Source organism: Miniopterus schreibersii (genome assembly GCF_964146895.1).
Source record: "Miniopterus schreibersii genome assembly, chromosome: 9".
Lineage (NCBI taxonomy): Eukaryota > Metazoa > Chordata > Mammalia > Chiroptera > Miniopteridae > Miniopterus > Miniopterus schreibersii.
Genome location: NC_138118.1, coordinates 3783210 through 3802473, shown reverse-complemented (window position 1 = coordinate 3802473; position 19264 = coordinate 3783210). Strand labels below are relative to the sequence as shown.

The 19264-nt window shown below is 53.6% G+C and overlaps 1 protein-coding gene across 1 annotated transcript; it reads right to left on the bottom strand.

Annotated features, from left to right (window-relative positions):
- Window positions 1-876: 876 nt before the first annotated feature.
- Window positions 877-17696, bottom strand: PDIA4 (protein disulfide isomerase family A member 4). Its single transcript, XM_081147544.1, has 10 exons — window positions 17349-17696; window positions 11348-11510; window positions 9556-9761; window positions 7692-7830; window positions 6393-6598; window positions 6116-6274; window positions 5157-5308; window positions 3739-3895; window positions 3287-3520; window positions 877-2067 (listed from the first exon to the last, which is right to left on the bottom strand). The coding sequence occupies exons 1-10, from the start codon at window positions 17434-17436 to the stop codon at window positions 1652-1654; spliced, it is 1920 nt and encodes a 639-aa protein (XP_081003670.1). The 5' UTR covers window positions 17437-17696; the 3' UTR covers window positions 877-1651.
- Between the last annotated feature and the right edge of the window lie 1568 nt (window positions 17697-19264).

Genomic DNA, 19264 nt, shown 5'->3' with positions numbered 1-19264 from the left:
CGCTCAGATCTCTCTAGGTTTCTATATATCTCCAGACACACCAATGAGAGAGCGACAATGGAACATTCTTCAAACGTACAAAACACAACTCAACCGACCCAAATGATCTCGTCGTTTCTGCAGTGAGTTCCAGTGGTGGGGACAGGAACTGCTCTAGAACAAGACTTAAGAGACAAAACCCAAAGTGCAGACACTGCTGATGATTCAAACAGACCAATTGTAAAAAGATGTTTTTGAGAGAATTGGGGAAATCTGGTTATAGACTGGGTACTGGATGAGTTCTTGTTTATTTTGGTAGCTTCTGGCATCAAGTCCCAGATGGTGGGTGCTCATTCTCCTGGGGACGTCGAGGACGGTGCAGACAACGCCCTGCCACACTGGAGGTTCTGATAACTTACCAGACACCACTTCCCACCGATCCCCAGTCCTTCTCAGCCAGACTCAGCTGCAGACACATCACTCGGAAAGGCCCACCTAGGCTGCCCCTTCTGGTGCCCCCAGCTGACCCCGGCAACAAACACGCCAGTCACCAGACAGCTGCCACCAGCTCAAGCAACTTCCACCTTTGTTGCCATCAAAATCAGGATCACACAGAGCTCACATCACACATACAACCACAACCCAAGGAAGGGCTGGACCAGTGTCCCACCGGGTCCCAGCCCCACAAGTGCTCGGCGGGCTCCTTTGTCCCCATTCTGACAGAATGTGTCACTGCTCACCTCCACACAACCCAGAGCTGAGACCACCAAAGCCCTGCCCCCAGGGTTTGGATGACCCCCCCACACTGCCTCCCCAGCCTGCCCAGGTTGGGCCTCTCCACCTTCAACTCCATCAAGGCTCTGGGCAAGCAGGTGTCCTATGACACAGTTATGCAGGTTAATTTTCAATATTTCTTTTATTCCATCACGACAGCCTACCGGTCCTTACTATCCCCCTAAAGTATCCGCCTGTGCTCTAGGTCATCTCTCTTCCAACCACGTCCATTCTGAAGAGGAGGGGAGGCCTCCTCTCTCTCCAAGGCTGCACCTCAGACCCTGGCTCGAGGGGCCTGGGGACCTGGGAAAGGCCCCTCATCCTACAGTCCTTGGAGAAGGTTCGGTGAAGCCTGGTCCCCCAGGTGCTGCTTCTGTCTGGACTGGGCGGCGGCTCGGCTGTCAGGCTGAGAGGTCGTCCTCGGCGGGGCTCTCACTTTGCCATGATGCAACAGGAAGGGACAAAAACTAAAGCACTCTGACTAGTAATCCTCAGGCGACAAAGGGCAAAAATCAACATAATTTGGCAAAGGTTTTGAAATTTTTAAATTAAAAAAAGGAAAAAAAAATTTACACAAGAAGAGATTCAACTTATCTGCTTAAAAGAAATAATATTAAAGAAAGTGAAAGGTTAAAAAAAAAAAAAAATCAAACCCCCAATAAGGATGAAAATAGATGTATCCTCTGTAAAAATCTGGGCTACTCTACTTAATCATTCATATCTATTCAGTATTCAGAGCATGAGGTGAAATACCAGAGTATAAAAAATTTAAAAAAACAACAACAACAAGATATTCGAGACACCGCCTTGCGCTGAGCAGGGCCGGGTGGCTGGCGCGGGCTCCGGCCACGGCCACTGGAAGCCACAGTGTGTCTGGTCCCTCTGGCCCTCCTAGCCTTTAAAGGTCTTCCCTGGTCCTGCTGGGTTTTGTGGCATGTTCTTCTATAAACTTGCTCAAATGTTCCAGGTCTCTGTTTCCGTCCTCAAACTTAATCGGGTTCTTTTTGTCCCCACTGGGCGCGAAGTAGATGGTGGGGAAGCCCTCGACTTTGTAGCGGTCGCTGGTGATGTCGTTGGCAGTGGCATCCATCTTGGCGATGACCAGGTTCTTGTGGCTCTTGTACTTCTTGCCCAGGGAGGCGTACACGGGCTCCAGTTGCTTGCAGTGCCCGCACCAGGGCGCGTAGAACTCGATGAGCACGTCCTTCTTGGGGTCCATCACGATGGAGTCGAAGGTCTTCCCCACCACGACCTTGACAGGTCCCTTGTTGTTCTTGGGCACCGGCTGGGATTTGATGACCGGCTTCAGTTTTCCTGCAGAGGGAAGCGAGCAGGGGAGGGATGTGAGTGATGGAAAATTCAGGGACCCTGGTGGCCCTGCCTGGACCAGGCCAGGCCTTGTCTCCAACAGCCACCCCTTAGTCCCCTGGTTTCCTCAAATCTTCTACTTTCCCAGTCCCTGCAAATTCCAGAGAGGGTGCAGGTGGCCCCACCCCATCCAGGCCAGTTGTGCCACTGCCATTGGGTCCTGTCCAAGGAGGCTGTCACATGAGATATGCCTGGTGCAGAAGGGCGCAGGGAGAGCCGGTGCCCAGGGAAAAGCACGGGGCAGACTGGACGAGCAGACAGGGAACCAGGAGGCCTGCCCAGGACAGGCTGGCGCTGGCTGGGGGCCCGGCCATGCGCTCAGCAGGACCGGTAAAGACGTGCGTGTAAAGCCGCAAAGGAGCCTCCACGCGCACAGCTTCCCACAAACACCAAGTCTGTTTTAAGTATTTTTAAAATAAGACTTCTTGACACTCCTGAGACACACCTGCCCTTTTTTCTATTATGAAAAAAAGAAAGAAAAGAGAATGGAGGTTCCCCGTCTCCACCCCTGCTGAGGTACTAGAAAAACCCAGGATCAGGCTCAGAACGAGGGACAGGGGTGCAGAGGTGCCCAGTGTGCCTGCAGGGGGGGGGAAAGGAGGGGGAGGAAAGGGGAGGAGGGGGAGGGGAAGGGAGGAGAGGGAAGGGAGAGAAGAGGATAGGGAGGAGGGGGAGGGAGGGGGAGGGAGGAGAGGAGGGGGAAGGGAGGAGGGGAAGAGGAGGATGGGGGAGGAGGGGAGAGGAGAGGGGGAGGGAGGGGGAGGGAGGGGAGGAGGAGAGGAGGGGGATGGGAGGATGGGAGGGGAGGAGAGGGGAGGGAGGGGTTGGGGAGGAGGGGAGGGGAGGATGGGAGGAGGGTAGGAGGGGGGAGGGAGGGGTTGGGGAGGAGGGGAGGGGAGGATGGGAGGAGGGTAGGAGGGGGGAGGGAGGGGTTGGGGAGGAGGGGAGGTTGGGGGAGGGCAGGGGTTGGGGAGGAGGGGAGGGGAGGATGGGAGGAGGGGAGGTTGGGGGGAGGGAGGGGTTGGGGAGGAGGGGAGGGGAGGATGGGAGGAGGGGAGGTTGGGGGAGGGCAGGCGTTGGGGAGGAGGGTAGGGGTTGGAGGAGGGTAGGAGGGGGGAGGGCAGGCGTTGGGGCGGGGAGGGGAGGCCCCGCCGGCGAGGCCCACCTTTCTTGAAGGCCCGCAGGAAGTCGCGGAGGGCGTCGGCGTCGAACTCGGCGGGCTCCATGGCGAACCTGCGCCCGCCCGCGTCCAGCAGCGCCGCGTTGACGTCCTCCCCGCTCTCGCTCAGCCCCAGGTCGCGCACCTCGGAGGCGAAGTCGTCCTCGTCGGCCACGGCGAAGGTGTACTCGGGGAAGTCCTTGGCCACCTCCAGCACTTTGCTCCGCCAAAACTGAGTGGCTGGAACGGGACGAAGGGCCGTGAGCCCCCGGGGCGGGGACGCCTAGGCTCGGGGCGCTCGGACCCGCGGCCGTGGCTCAGGCTTCAGCCATCTCTGGGGGGGCACCTCGGTCCAGAGCCCCACCTCCGAGAGGCCCGCGCCGCTGGCACGAGCCCGGGCGCCCGCAGCACGGGAGGAAACCGCCCGAGGCCGCCCAGCACCCGCGCGCCCGCCTCACCCGCTCGGTAGTCGAAGCTGAAGTCCACGCTGTAGTACACGACCACCAGGGGGCGCCGCGCGTACCGCTTGGCGTCGTTGGCGGGTTTGCGGTGACCCACGAGGGGCAGCGTGTGCTTCAGCACGAAGTCCTTGATGGCCGAGCCCTCCGTGGAGCCCTGCAAAAAGGGGGACGGGTGAGGGGCGGCCTGACCCCAAAACAGGGCTTTCCTAACACTCCACCTTTTGCAGCCACTGTTACTGAGTCAAGATGGGACGAGCCACTGAAGGTGAGATGCTATGGGCTCCACTCAAGCACATCCCAGTGATTCCCTGTTGTCTTTGGGGTCCCCTTTTTTTCTCCCCCCGAGTGAACTTTAAGCGAGCTTGTTGGGCCAGGGCAGGTGCCCCAGGCCCTGTCCCCTGGGGCTGGGCTCGCTGTGATCCAATTAGGAACTGCTGGAGGAGGCCTGGCTGCTGAAAGGCACCTGTTAACAAAACCAACTGAGCAGGAGGGTCCATCTTCCCTGTCTGATCCTCGCAACAGTCCTATGGGGACATTTCACAGTCAACAGGAACACAGTAATGGGACTAAAGACCCTGGAATCAGAAAGATTCGGGTCCGTCTCCAAGGTTGTCATGTTCCCAGTTCACAAAAACAGACCAGAACGGGCATGGCTGTTCCCTGTGGTACATGCCCAGGGGACCCTCAGCCCAAGTGGCAAGGGTCACCGTCCAGTCGGAGCAGCCTGGCCCAGGAAGGAGGACACCTGCATTCTCCCCCCCCGTTGCTTCTAACTGGCTATGCGACCCTGGGTGAAACAGCTCACTTCTCTGTATCCCAGTCTCTATGAAAAGAAAACCAAAAATGCTTTGGATTCAAGATCTAAGGTCATTTCCAAATGTGAAGATCTGCTCACTGAGCTAGGAACCCCCCTTTCCCTTCTAGAAGTGAGTGTCACACCCTTTCAGGAGATGGCCAAATCCATGAGCCACGTTGCACAGCCTCACGCAGTCAACAGAGGCCTGCCATCACACCGGTAGCCCTCAGCGCCTGGGCCGCCTGCCGGCAAGTGAGGCTCAGCTCATAGTGGACAGCATGTCCTGGCCATGAGCAACACAGACACATAGGTCAGACCCACAGTGGGGGGCACCTAAGGAAGGCTGGTGCCAGGAGGTCTGAGAATATGGTATGAGAGGTGCTCTGCCAGCGACCAGGGCCCTGCACCTGCCAGGTGTGTGAGAGCTGCCAGGCCCCTCGTGTAAACCCCGACGGTGAGCCTCCCTACTGACTGTGTTCTGGGGCCCAAAGCCTCTGGTGGAGGGAAATTTCCCCGCTTCAAAACCCCCAAGGTGGCACCACCAGGATTCTCATGACGATCGGATGCCCAGGGGCTGGCACTTCAGAGAGGCCACTGAGACCTGAGTGCCCTCACCCACCTGGATGTCCATCACGTTGCTCCTGGGCTCATATTTGGACTGGAATTTCTCAGGCTGCATCATGACCAGCTTCCCAGGGGAGACTTTCAAGAACTTTGCTATTTCAGTGCTGAAGGTGTGGTGGAATTTGTAATCTTCCCTCAGGTTGTTAGCTGAAAAATGATCAGAATGATAAATACGCAATTTATAAAATTGCCTAAACGATCTAGATTTAACTCACAACCACATCAACCAAAGCAAATGCCTGGGAAGTAGTGTAATGACCACCTTGAGTTCTGTGTGGACACCTTGAGCTTAAACGTTGGATTTTAAAACTTGGTAAAGGCCTAATACAGTGGCACCTCGGTTTTCGAACGTGTCCGTGGACAAACATTTCAGGTTACAAATGCCGTAAGCCCGGAAGAAAATGCTTCAGTTTTCGAACTCGCCTCGGAAGTCGAACATGCCCCATGTCTTCTGCTGATGGCAAGATCCTGAGGCCTAGCTGTCAGCTGTGGATCCCTCGGTTTTTGAACGTTTCAGAACTTGAACGGTTTTCCGGAACGGAGTACATTCAAAAACCAAGGGACCACTGTACCTTAATACCTGTATCTCAGAATCTGTATGTTCAGAGAAATACTTAGAATTAATCTGCCAGGCGTTCAGGTCCACTGCCATGTCTGGTGCTGGGGAGCACAAGATCCCAGACAGACAGTCCCTCTCGAGGGGACAGTGAGGTTTGCACACTGCTGAGTGCACGTGGCCAGTCTGCACACACAGTACTTTCTGAGGATTTAAACTCCGGGGGCCTGTTGGTGGGCTGTGGCCCTAAATGTGGTTCTTTTACTATATATGTTGTATTTAAATCTTGTCAAACCCCCAAGATAAAACCCCAGGTTTGTGGATCATATGACGACATAGTACCAGCCGGGATACTCCCCACAGACAGTGGTCTGTCCACTGCGATGGCCACTACTCACCAGCTTCCTGGTACAGCTGGTAGGCCGGGTCACTCTCCGCCTGGAAGACCCCAATGATGATGACATCGTCTCCATCCTTCAGGAACTCCTGGACCTGCTTCAGGGCCAAGATCTCCTTGGAGGGTGGCCCGGACTGCTCGATCATGTAGTCAACAATCCCTGGGGGCAGAGCACTGGCCTGAGGAGGGGCTGGGGCTCCACGACGCTCTGCCCGCTGCCCACACCCGCCAGGGAGCTTCCCCGCCCCACTGAGCTTGCAGAAGGAAGCAGCCCCTACCGTATTTCTCTCGCGGGCCATTGTATTCGAAAGGCTTTCCCTTGCGGAAGATCTTCAGGGTGGGATAGCTGGACACACCGAACCTCTGCGCCAGGTCTGTCTCCGCGATGGCGTCCACCTTGGCCAGGGGGATTGGGGGAGAGCGCTTGCTCAGCTCCTTGGCAGCCTTCTCATACTCGGGGGCCAGCTTCTTGCAGTGTCCACACCTGCCAGAGCAAGTCGGTTCTGTCAGGGGTCTGCTCCAGTGTGGACACAGCCTCCCAGCAGCACAGGGTCAGAAACCCAGCCAGCGTTCCTGAGCAACTCTGAGATCCAGCCAACCTCCAAATGTGTCCAGGTGAGGGCGCTGAGCTGGGCCCCTAAGGAGAGCCAGCACAACACAGCGGGGAAACAGACACACAAACACAGGCACAGACCGGAGCGTGACTGTGACACGGAGTAAAATGTGGAAAGGCCAAGACAGACAACGTCCTAAGAAGGGAGGTTTTCTTGGTTGGAGACTTGGGCCATGTAGGGACACAATTCAGGGATGGCTTCATATAGGATGTGAAAGTTGAGCTGGGACATGAGGGAGACCGGTAAGAAGTGAACACTGGCCCAAGAAAAGAGGGGTGAGGGGAGGGGACACAAGGCAGGAAAGCTGGGGGAACCCGGAGGCTCCAGCATGAGAAGGGAACACGTGTCGAGTGTGCACAGCTGAGGGTCCTCTTCCGAGATTCACTCCAGAACAAACAGCCACGAGCAGAGACAGAGACAGAGAAAACTATGGCTCACACCCTTCAGGAGATGACAACACCTGGGATGGGGGAGCGAGGCCACCAGCTGTCAGCTCTGCTCTTTCCTCCCTTTCCTAGCCGGTGACCTTCCATAAGCAGCATTTCCATGCCTCCTGCCGGAGGTGAGAGGTGTCACCTCACTGCTTAGAGCCACAGCTGCCAAAGTGCTTTCACACGTGCTTCCTCCCAGGACAAGTGTGCAGCGACAATCGCAAGCACAGGCTGGTGCTCAGCCGTGTCCTCCAGCCTCGAGGGGCCCTGGGTCACCTGGCAGCCCTCTGTGTGGGCCACGTGGGCTGCCCTCTCCCCGTGCCCCAGGCCTATGTTCAGCTTCATCACATCCCCCGAGGAAGACCACCCCTCTCCAGAACCCTTAGCAGCTCCACTTGGCCCTCTGTGTGAGGTGGGGATGCTGCACCCAGCTTGCTCTCCGGCCGTCTCTGCCACCCCGTGCAATGCCAGCAGGGTACCCGATACGGGACAGGCCTAACGACTGACTGACACGAGACCAACACCTTCTTACCAGGGAGCGTAAAACTCCACCAGGATGATGTCTGCACCATCCACCACCTCATCGAAGTTATCTTTGGTCAGCACGAGTGTGACTTCTGGTGGAGGCGTCCAGTTGGGCTGGGAGATCTCCTTGACCTTGGCGATAATTTCTGAAAGAAACCCAAGAAGACTGAGCACAGGCAGACTTCTCGACAGCCCGAGGCCAGCCTGACGGAGGAGGCTCCATTCTCACCGGACTGCAGCGCTAACTGCACGCGAACCCCGCGAGGTCACCGCCCAGCGCTGCCCACGTGGCTGGTGGGCAGTTCTGGGGGCACCCCCTCCACATGTGCGCATCTAGCGTCGGCATGTTACAGCCTCATCAAACGTGCGCAAACATCGAGGAAAATGAGGAGAGCGGCGGCTCCCACGCTGCATCCGTGTCCCCCGTCATAAAAGGGCCCACTTGTGGCCTCCGTCCCCAGAGATGGATGCAATGGCGGGCGTGGGACACAGGGTCTATTGTCATAAGACATTTTCCAAGTGGTTCTTAGGAGGACCGGTAGCAAACTTTTTGTTCTTTTTTTGGCTGTGGAATCCACGAAGGACCAGGTCCGAGAGCCACTCCCGCACAGCGCGAACTCTCAGACTGAAACGTGCAGAGTGAACCGCCTGCCCCGGGGTGCCCGGAGCCCCAGTTACCGTGGGGGAGGCCAGGGAGCCTGCTCTCAAGATTCCCAGCTGGACCACATGCCTCCAGGCAAACAGAAAGACCTATTCCCTTCCCAACCATAAAGCATCCCACTGTCAGCCCGTTTATAGATTCAGTTCCTTACGAACGGATATGGCTGAGATGTATTTGTTATGTAAACACACGAAGGTACACATGGTATTTAAGATATGCTAACAATGCCCCACCGACCTGGCTCAGCGGCTGAGCCTCAGCCTTTGATCCAGGAGATCGAGGTTTGATTCCTGGTCAGGGCACATGCCCAGGTTGTGGGCTTGATCTCCAGTAGGGGGCGGGCACGAGGCAGCCGATCAATGACTCTCATCACTGATGTTTCTATCTCTCTCCCTCTCTCTTAAATCAATAAAGATGTGTGTATATATATGTGTGTATATATATATATATATATATATATTTTTCTTCTTTAAAGCAAAGTATTGAGCCTGACCTGGAACTTCCTAAATCAGGGAACTCTGAAGATGGGGCTCTGAGATCTGTCTTAAGGACCCCTCCCCCGTTTCGGTGATTCTGATGCAAGCTGAACATTGAGAACCACTGCTCTAGGCAGTGATTTTCAACCTTTTTCATCTCACGGCACATAAACTAATTACTAAAATTCTGAGGCACACCAAAAAATATATTTTTTGCCAATCTGATAAAAAAAAAAACAGGTATAATTCTGATTCATTTACACTGGACGGCTATTGTTGTGTTGGCTGTTGTCATTTTTTTATTTGACAATCTAAGGGAAAAGAGGTAAGTGCTCCCGACTAAACAGTCAGGTCTTGCATGTTTTAAACATTCCTGCCTCACACAGATCAAAAATCGCCATTCTAGAACACCAGTGAGATCCTCCATGTCTTGTATCTTTTTTTTTTTTTTTAGTTTTTCAGTTATAGTTGATTTTACATCATTTCTTAACACACCTACCCCAGATCTTGTTGCATGGTCTGAACTGGGAAGGTACACCTCCCACCCAAGGACAAGTTTATTTTGATCTCAGTCATACCAGCAAACATACCAGCAAAGAGCACTCCCAGAAGCTGGTGCTCCCAGGGGTCACTCCCAGTCCCCTCAACTTGTTCTCCTTTCTATTATCCAAATTCCCCTCCTGGAGGAGCGAGTCCTGGCCCCAGCTTCCTCCAACCGTTCAGGTCGCACTCACCGTCCTGGGTCCTGGAGCCCTCGTAGTCGACCGCCTGCCCCTTCTTGAGGATCTTGATGGTGGGGTAGCCGCTCACATCGAACCTGCTGGCCAGCGCTGTCTCTGAGGTCGCGTCTATCTTAGCGACAGGAATGGGAGGGTCGTTCTCTTTCAAGGTACTGGCGATTTTTTCATACTCTGGAGCAAACTGCTTGCAATGTCCGCACCTAAGAATTAGTTTGGGGAAAGAGAAGCAGGTTAACTGTACCTGTGGAGGCTTCATTCCAGCAACGTGCACAAAAAAGGGGCATCAGGAAGGGAACGTCTGCAGTTTAGAGGAGACACAACCGAACCCCACGGGGAGGTCACGGTGGCTGGAAGTCAAACAGATCTAGGTTCGACTTCCTGCTCTGCTTTGGGCACATACTTTCAGTGTCTCTGAAGCCCGTATTTTCATTTATAAGTTTCGCAAAATTTGGTCCAGAGACCCCCTGCAAGGGGCCTGTGAGCTGAAACTCTACAGATACATTTTCTGTCTTTTTCACTCACTCTCAGCAGTTTACAGTGGGGTTTGCCAGAGGCTACACTGACTGAGCATTCTTATGTTAACATGTAATGGGTTACTGTTCCTTAAAAAATGAGCAATTTTTAAATTTCTGTTTTAATTTCTAATATAGTAAATATGATAAACATGACCCACATGAAAGCTATTTGGGGGTCCTCAAATTTTAAATGTTAGGGGATTCCCAAGACTAAAAAGTTTGAGAACTGCCCTGACTGGGTAGCATCACCCCAATACTACAAGGTTCCGCGGGTTCGATCCCAGGTCAGGGCACATACAAAAATCAACCAATAAATGCATACGTAAGTGGAACAAATCAATGTTTTATTTTTTTTCTCTCTCCCTAAAATCAATAAATAAAAATAATTAAGAAAAAAAGTTTGAGAACTGCTAATCTATAAAATAGGAATAAAACCTCACAGGCCTGTTCAATCCTCACCTGAGGATATTTTTTCCATTGCTTCTCAGGGAGGCTGGAAGGGGGAGAGAGAGAGAAGGTTGCCCCCAGCACACACCCCAACAAGGGCCGGGGATGGAGCCTGCAAACGAGGTACAGAAAGCCCCCGTGGCCGGAATTGAACCTCGCAGCCTTCAGACCACAGGCTGACGCTCTAACCACTGAGCCAAACCAGGCGGGGCGCGCTGCGTAAATATTTTCTATAAAAAGCCTCACACTATACTTGAACATCCAGCACTGGATACATAGTATATCTTGACTACTATGTTTCCAAAGTGAACCAGGGAGGGCGAGGAAAAGAAGGGATTAGAGGACAAGAGAGGCCGCGGGAAGGACAGAGCGGGACGCGCTGCACCACGCGGGTGAAGACGGGGACGGGAGCGGGCGCCGCTCGGCCTCCCAGGGGTGGCGCGTGTCAGGCCCACGCGTGGGCAGCTGCTCGACCCCTGGCAGCAGGAAGGTGGTGGGTGGCTTGAAGTGCGTTGGCTGTGTGTCACCAGCACAGGTTTTGGCATCATCAGAGCCTATTAACCACCCCCTTCCCCAGCTGTAGCTATCAGAGGCGTGTCCGTATTTTACACGGAGGGAGCCGTACTTTGTAGGGGCCGGCTCCGGGGATGCGGTGCTGGCTCCGGGGATGCGGGGCAGGCGGGAGGAGGGCGGGGCTCCTGCAGCCTGAGCTGGAGCTGGAGCCGGAGCCTGAGCCCCTGCAGCCGCCGCTCCGCCCCGCTGGGGCCAAGCACGGGAGCGGGGGCGCGCACCCAGCCTGGAGCCCCCAGAACGCGGGTCCTTACCACGGAGCGTAGAACTCCAGCAGCACGGTGTCCTTGTCGGCCACGAAGTCGTCGAAGTTGGCGTCACTGAGGACGAGCACGCCGTTTTCCTCCTTGACTTCCAGGTCCTCCTCTTCCTCCTCCTCCTCGTCTTCCTCCTCCACGGCCTCTTCTTTACTGGAATCTGAGTGCAAAACACTCACACTGGTTAGGGGACTAACTGGTGACTTCGCTCAGAGGTTGAGCGTTGACCTAGGATCCCGGCGATACGGTTCGATTCCCCGTCAGGGCACATGCCGGGGGTTTTCCACTCAATCCCCAGCAGGGGGCGTGCGCGGGAGGCAGCCGGTCAATGACTCTCATCATTGATGTTTCTCTCTCTCTCTCTCTCTCTCTCTCTCTCCTTTCCTCTCTCCGAAATTAATAAAGACATATCTTTAAAAAAAATTTTTCCCCCTAGAACCCCAATTTTTCAAAGCATATCAGGAGCCCTGAGTAGTCTCTGGGGGTTACCACCAGACAGGGTGGTGACATCTGGATTTGACACCCCAGAGATTCTGCTCTAAGGTTGCATTCTGGGGGGGGCCACTTAAAATTTCATTTAGAGAGATGTCATGGTTAAAGTAAGTCTGAAAACCACAGAGGTAGAATTGAAAGTCTAAATGCCACAGCAGGCACTGGCCCATTTGGTTCAGTGGTTAAAGCGCTGGCCCTTGGACTGAAGGCTCCCGGGCTTGATTCCAGCCAAGGGCGCCTACCTCAGTTGTAGATTCGATCCCCAGCCCAGGCTGGAGCATGTGTGGGAGGCAACCAATGGATGTGTGTCTCTCTCTCCCCTTTCCACTCTCTCAGGATTTAAAAAAAAAAAAAAAAAAAAGCAGCAGCAGGACCCTTTCCCTCCCCACAGACGGCCCACCCGCTCTGCATGCCTCCTGCCTGAACACGGAGACCCCAACATCAGCCCCCTTCTCCAGCTCCGCACTGAGAGCTGACCCACTGCCCCTCAGCAACCCCCCTGCAGTCTCTCCAGGCCTCACCCCTGTAGCGAGGCTCCCCTGCACTGCCTGTGTTTTGCATTTTGGGAACACCTCCTTTTATGGCTCCCACTATCTGCTCCTGAGTAAGGTTAACTTTCACCCACACCCACACTCTTCCAGCCTGGAAGCACACATCTCTTCCCAGGACATGGAATCCAAGTGCATCTCATTATCAAGGTTTAGTTAATTTTTTTGCCAAACTACAGCTACAAGGCATCATGGGAGCACGGTTCTTCTTAATCAGGTTCTCCAGCTTTGGTCACATTAGCAAGCCTGAGGATTTCATTAACTCCAGAGCCAGAACATTTCAAGGGGCCAATTATTCCTGTTTGGAGATGCTTCCCAAGAGATAACCAAGACTGACAGTTACCAAGTTGGGGCCTGAGGGTGAACTCAGGGCATGAAAACCTGCCCTTGCACTCAGCCACTCGGAGTGGCTCAGCGGTTGACCATTGGCCTATGATCCAGGAGATCCAGGTTTGATTCCCAGGCAGGGCACATGCCCAGAGGCAGCCAATCAATGACTCTCACATCACTGATGTTTCTATGTCTCTCTCTCCCCCTCTCCCTTCCTTTCTCTGAAATCAGTAAAGATATATTAAAAAAAAAAAAAGAAAACCTGCCCTTGGGATCCTGGAATCTCTGGGATTTACCCAGTCTCAGCCCCGCCCCTAACTAATCCCCTCTAACTACTCCAGGGCCCTCTCCACAGCTCTCAGGCAGCCAGGGAACTGGTCTGGGTGGGGCAGTCAGCTTTGTTCCTTTATCGTTAAAATTTATCAATCCACAAACTAATTACAAAAAGCAAACCAAATGGGGTGGTGAACACACAATACAATATATATGGTGTATTATAGAATTGTACACCTGAAACCTATATAATTTTATTAACCAATGTCACCCTAATAATTTTAATAAACAAAAAAAACCCACCCCCACACCACCACCCTCCTCAACCATCCATGTCCCTTTCCACATCTCACTGCTTTCCCCCGACTGCCACATTTCTTTGTCAGGGGAGGGAGAAACAGCTCTAAAATTCCTCCCCCAAAAGCCCCTACCAATTTTGGTACAAACCAGGAAGACCTCCACGTTTCTTGGGACAAGCTCCCTCTCCTGTTCTCAGCTTTCCTTCCAGTCCCCCCCTGCACTCTGGGCCACAGCTCTCCAACATCCCTCCCTCCTCCACGCAGGAACAGGCCTGTAGAGGCCCCAGGCCTCCAGCACTGTCATCAGGCCGCATCACAAAGAATGAGGTTCCCTGGATGTGAAGGAGTCCGGGATGCAGGGGAAGACGACCTCACTTGCAAGTCTGACCCAAAGCGACCTGCAGGAGGGCCGCAAACCAGGGGGCTTGGTGCAGGGCTCTGTGTTCCAGCTGGGGTGCCTAGGAGACACCCCACAGCCTGGCCTGGATCTGGGAGCTCACTTGGCTGGATGGCCACTGCGGGCAGTGAGGTGGGGTTCGTGGGCCGTGCATATCCACTCTCACTGCCTGGCTGCTCCGCCCAGTCAGATCTACTTGCAGAATCATATGTACTTGCAGGCAGATGGAAAGACGAGAGGAAGGTTGAAAGAAAGCGCTGGGGAACTTAGTCTGCTCGTCAAGGAAACACAGCAAAGGGATGGAGAGGGACTTGGTAATCCACTCAACACACAGGGAAAAGGTGAATTTTACAAAAAAGAAAAGCAAAGATGCTTCCTTACCTATGCTTGGCCTGAAGTGGTCTGTGAGCCCGACTAATGATGGGGCTCTTGTGATTAAATGGGGGTATTCACGATTTACCGTGGGCCAGAGCTAAGAGTGAATTCATTTCTTGTTTTTAAAAATAAACTTTCCATTCCTCTCCAACTGGCAGACAACCAAAGGACTGATTCCTCCGCAATTTGAGAAGGTGCTGGCTCTATATTCCTACCTACTAGAGACCCACACTTTCCTGCAAAGAAAACACTTGTTTTAGTGGGGAGACCACCCTTCATTGGGCTTCACTTTTAAAGTTGGATGCTTACTTTAAACATTGGATAGAAATGTTTGGATAGAACATCTAAAGTTGGATAGAAAAACACCCAAAGGCTTCTGGCACCTTCTGGAAGGGTGCCATCCTCCCGAGCGTGAGGCCAATGCAGTCTCTTGCATCCCCTCCAGTGCTGAGCCCACGTGGTAAGGCCACTCCTAAAATGGGGCCCCTCCTCTAAGCAGGTCACTAAGGTCCCTGTCCACCCCCACCAGTACATCTGGCAACAAGACCGGATCCCTGCCCAGTCTGGATGCTGGCAGCTCCTCGCAGGATGTCATCAACTTTCTTAGCTGGTCACTTCCGAGCCCCACTAGAGAGGTCCCTGTAGCAGTTGGACAAACTCAACCGTTAGGTCAATACTGAAGAGTTTATATTAAACATTGCAAAAGAGAAGTGTGTCATCAGATGTAACATTGTAGCTGATAAGGATGACAGGACTGTGCTGAGCTCCTAAACATTCTCTCACCCCTGGAGGGAAACACATTACATGCCCTTCACAGATGAAGAAACTGAGGCACAGAAAGCCCCGGTCATCTGCCCAAGGACCACAGAGCTCCTCAGTGGCAGGTCCTGACCACTCCACTGCTGTACTACATTGTCTTATCACATTTTCTTCTCAATACGCCCAAAGTTTTACAATTACTTCTCAAGAGTGAAAAGAGAAGGGAAGCTAAAGAGTTCTTGAACACTAGACCCAAGTGAATTCCCACTTACTTTAAAATCTAAACCAATCCCAAATAAAAGCAGGTAACAAAATATCTTCCTTCGGCCCGGCTGCAACTGCGTGGCTCGGCGGTTGAGCCTCAACCTAGGTAGGAGCCAGGAGGTCATGGTTCCATCCCATCAGGGCACATGCCCAGGTTGGAGGCTCCATCCCCGGTGGGGGGTGTGCAGGAGGCAGCCCTATAGACGACTCTCTCATCATTGATGTTTCTATCTCTCTCTCCCTTCCTCTGTCTGAAATCAATAAAGACATATTTATTTTTATGTATTTTTATTTATTTTTTAAACATGTTGAACCGTGATCTCCTGGATCATAGGTCGATGCTCAACCGCTCAGCCACGCCAGTGGGGCAATAAAGACATATTTAATATATATATATATATATATAATCTTCCTTCACTCTGTTAGCTGGAAAGATGTGGAGGGAGCAGACGTGACTTCAAATCTGAGACATGATCTGCAAACGGAGGCTTCAGTCCTCAGAGCTCAAGCTCTATGTAATAGCCATATTCTTGGGAGGGGGGGCATTTAGAGCCCAGACACCACTGTGCTGTTTGAATCTAAAATGTAAGGCAAACAAAACTAAACTAAAAACCCTGCAGACTTGGAACATGGGGGGGTGGCCCCAAATTAAGTTCACAGGACAAGTTATCTGTGATAGGCACTGAAAGTGAAGGGCCAGGGACGCACACAGGGATGGGAAAGAGTCAAGGTAAGGGCTCGAAGCCCCACCCCACCCCACCCCACCCCACCCCAGAGGATGCCATGGGAGACCTGCCTGGGCCATCACAACACCAGAGTTCCCGGGCTCACCCCATTGGCAACTGCTTCCCAGGTCTCCACTGCCTTAGTGACCTGTGACCCAAATGGTAAACGTACTGGTTACTAGTAGCCCTTGGTGTCCAAGCGACTGTACTTTTTAGCGACATTCCAAAAAGGACCCTCCATCCCCACTGGTCCCCAAACTTTAATGTGCCTCCCAAAATTTATTCTATGAACTCGTGAAGAAAGGGTTTAAAATGCAGAGCCCAGCCCCCCCGCCCCACCCTAACTTCTGCTTCAGTATATTTTGGGACTTGTATTTAAATGAGCATTAGGTGATTTGGATAAAGGTCCCAAGTCACACCTGTAAGGCCACCCACGCTTCTATCTAGAGTTCCTTTCGGCAGGTGTTTTTTTCACTAGGTGCTGGCTTTTACTTCTGTTCCTATTTGGGTCAAGATTCTTGATTCAGTGACCCCAGAGAAGTTACTCAATCTGTTTGAGAGAGTATAAAGGTCACACTTCCCCTACACACTAATATTAGAAAAGGGGGGCTATTTATATTGGAACAAACTCACTGGGGGCCTAGTCCTGGGGAGAAAGACCAGGGGGGAAGAAAGCTGAGACCAGTAACAGGATGCCCTATTCTCTATGAGTAGCTTTCTTTTCTTGCCTGTACTTTCTAATTTTCAAAGTTCTCTTTGCATAAAAAAAAAAAAAAAAAGTTATCTTAGCTATTTGTTCTGAGCTAGCTGATTTCAAAGCAAAATGCAGGACCGATGACTAATAGCCGTCTAACGTTCGGGCGAGAGAAGGTGCTTCATCCTGGACTCCCGGAACCCTGCGCTGAGGTTGGCACACAGTAGGTGCTGAATAAATACTCGCCCTGGGGCTGGGATCTCCGGTGTTAATAAAATGCAAACCAAGCCATCCGTTCCTCCCTCCAACCAGAACCCTTGGATTCCTTATTTCCAAATCTACAGGCATTTTTTTAAAAAGTAAAACGCTTGCTGCCCGCGGCTGCTCCGGGCTCCCCCTTGCGCCTTCGCGCCCCGGCCTTCTCGGAATCCCGTTTGGAGAACAGTGGCCCCCCTCTCCTCCAGCACTCCCGGGGCGTGTGCGCCCGGAAACTCGAAGCAATTCTCCAACGCCCCTTCCCGGGAGCCCGGGCCGGAGGAAAACCTGCGCAGAACTGAGGCGCAGGAGCCAGCCGCGAAGGAGACCCTCCGCACCCTCTCCGTGCCAAGCCCCGGCGGCCGGGCGCTTGCTCCCCAAGAGGCTCCGCAGCCGCGTCCCCTCCACCGCGCTGCTCCCTCCGGATCTCCGCCAGGCTGGGCACCCGCAACCGCCCTCCCAATTCCAGCGTGTTGGCGCCGGCGTGGGTCCTGGAGGGGCCGCGCTCGGAACGCACGGGTCCCGGGGTCGCCCCCGCCCCCGGCGCCGCGCACGGCGCTCTCCAGCCCGCAGGCCCGACGGCTCACCTTCGTCCGCGCCCCCGGCGCTCGCCACGGCCAGCAGCTGCGCCAGCGCCAGGAGCAGGAGCAGCAGGCAGGCTCTGCGGGGCCTCATCGCGGCGGTGCGAGCGCAGCCTCCTCCCGCCCGAGGCGCGTGAGCGATCCCGGACCTGGGGCCCTGACACCGCGGGCGAGAAGCGAGGCGCGGAAGGAAACCTCCCCCCGGGAAGTCCTAGCGGGAGATTGGCTGCGGGCGAGGGGAGCCGAGGGCCGGCCAATCCCAGCGCCACCAGGGCCGCGCGCCCAGCGCGTCGTCGCGGAGCCTCGGGCGCCGGGTACCGCCCTCCGCGCCCGCCCTCCTCCCCGGCCTCCTCCGCGCGCCCCGCCGCTCCGGCGTTTAAAGCTCCGAGCCCTAACCTGAGGTGCCCCCTTCTGATTGGCTGCGCCGCGGCCGCCAATCAGCGGCTGCCACTCGGTTTGCCTGGAGCGCACAGGCTAAGAGACCGAACCGGGGAGAACAAAGGCGGCGGGCCCGAGCCGGAGGGGCGGGGCCGTATTACGCATCGCGGCGTGATTGGCCGGCGTCGAGGTGGGCGGGGCCTGGAAATGCACGACGGGGCGGGGCTCCGGGGCGGCCGCTGGGTTTGGCAAGAAGAACACGTGGCCCTAGAAGAGGGGCGGGGATACGTGCCGTCTGCCTCACCCGCTGGGGTCCCTGGAGGCTCGGGATCTATTCAGGGTGTTGGTGGGAAGACGACGAGACTCGGCCTCAGGCGCATGGGCTGCTTGTGGGTTTTTTTTCTCGGCGAGCAAATCAAAGCTTGCATTTCTTTCCTGGGCTTGGAGAGGGGGTGAGCGTGCACTAGAGGGAGTCCAGAACTAGGATTTGGGGAAGCTTATCTCCCCGGTTGCATCTATGAATAGGCCATCGGGTTCGTGTCCAAACTTTGCCTCACGTTATTTATTTCTCTCGTGATTTTCTGCAAAAGTGAAACGCTAGATAGGCAATTCTAGTGGTTTACAAAAGCCCAAATATAACCTTGAGGTGTTCCCTCTTGACAACTTAGGACAAGAGAACTAGGTTAAGATAACGATTTTTTTTCATGTCGAGCCTGTGGTGTGTATTAGGGTTTGAGGTTTCCTTAACGCCGGAGGATTAGTATGCCTGCAGAGTTAGAGAAGACAAACAGGAGTATTTTTCTGTCTATACAGATTACTAAGTGAGGAAGAAAGCAAGCCCGCCTCTCAGGCTTAAGCAGTTAGAATATTTAAATTTAATATATTTTTACTGAGCTCCTGTGAACCTGATGGTTTTCCTTCACTTTTGTAGGGCAGAAAGACCTTAAAGCCAGAGTATATACTAAGTGATTTATTAGAATGCTGTGAATGTAGAATATAAAATAGTTCAATATCATTTTTTAATTTTCTTTTAATATATCTATTGATTTCAGAGAGAGGAAAGGAGAGGGAGAGAGAGAGATAGAAACATCAATGATGAGTCATTGATCAAGCCCACAACCCGGGCATGTGCCCTGACCGGGAATCGAACCCCGATCGCCTGGATCCCAGGTCGACACTCAACCGCTGAGCTACGCCCAGCCGGGCTCAATATCATTTTTTAAAATCCTCACCCAAAGACATGCTTATATATTTTACAGAGAGGACGAGGCGGGAGAGAAACATCAATCAAATCAAACCTGCAACCTGGGTATGTGCCCTGACTAGGAATTGAACCCGAGACCCTTAGGTGCACTGGAGGATGCTCCAACCAACTGAGCCACACCCGCCAGGGCACAGAACACTTATTAATGACAAAGGGGAAAAAGCAACTTCATAGTGAGGAAGTCTGGCAGACATGACCTTCATTAAGTGATCAATGTGAATATCATCAGTAACGGAACAAACAAATCACATGCTACCCAGTAAGATGCAATGAGAACACA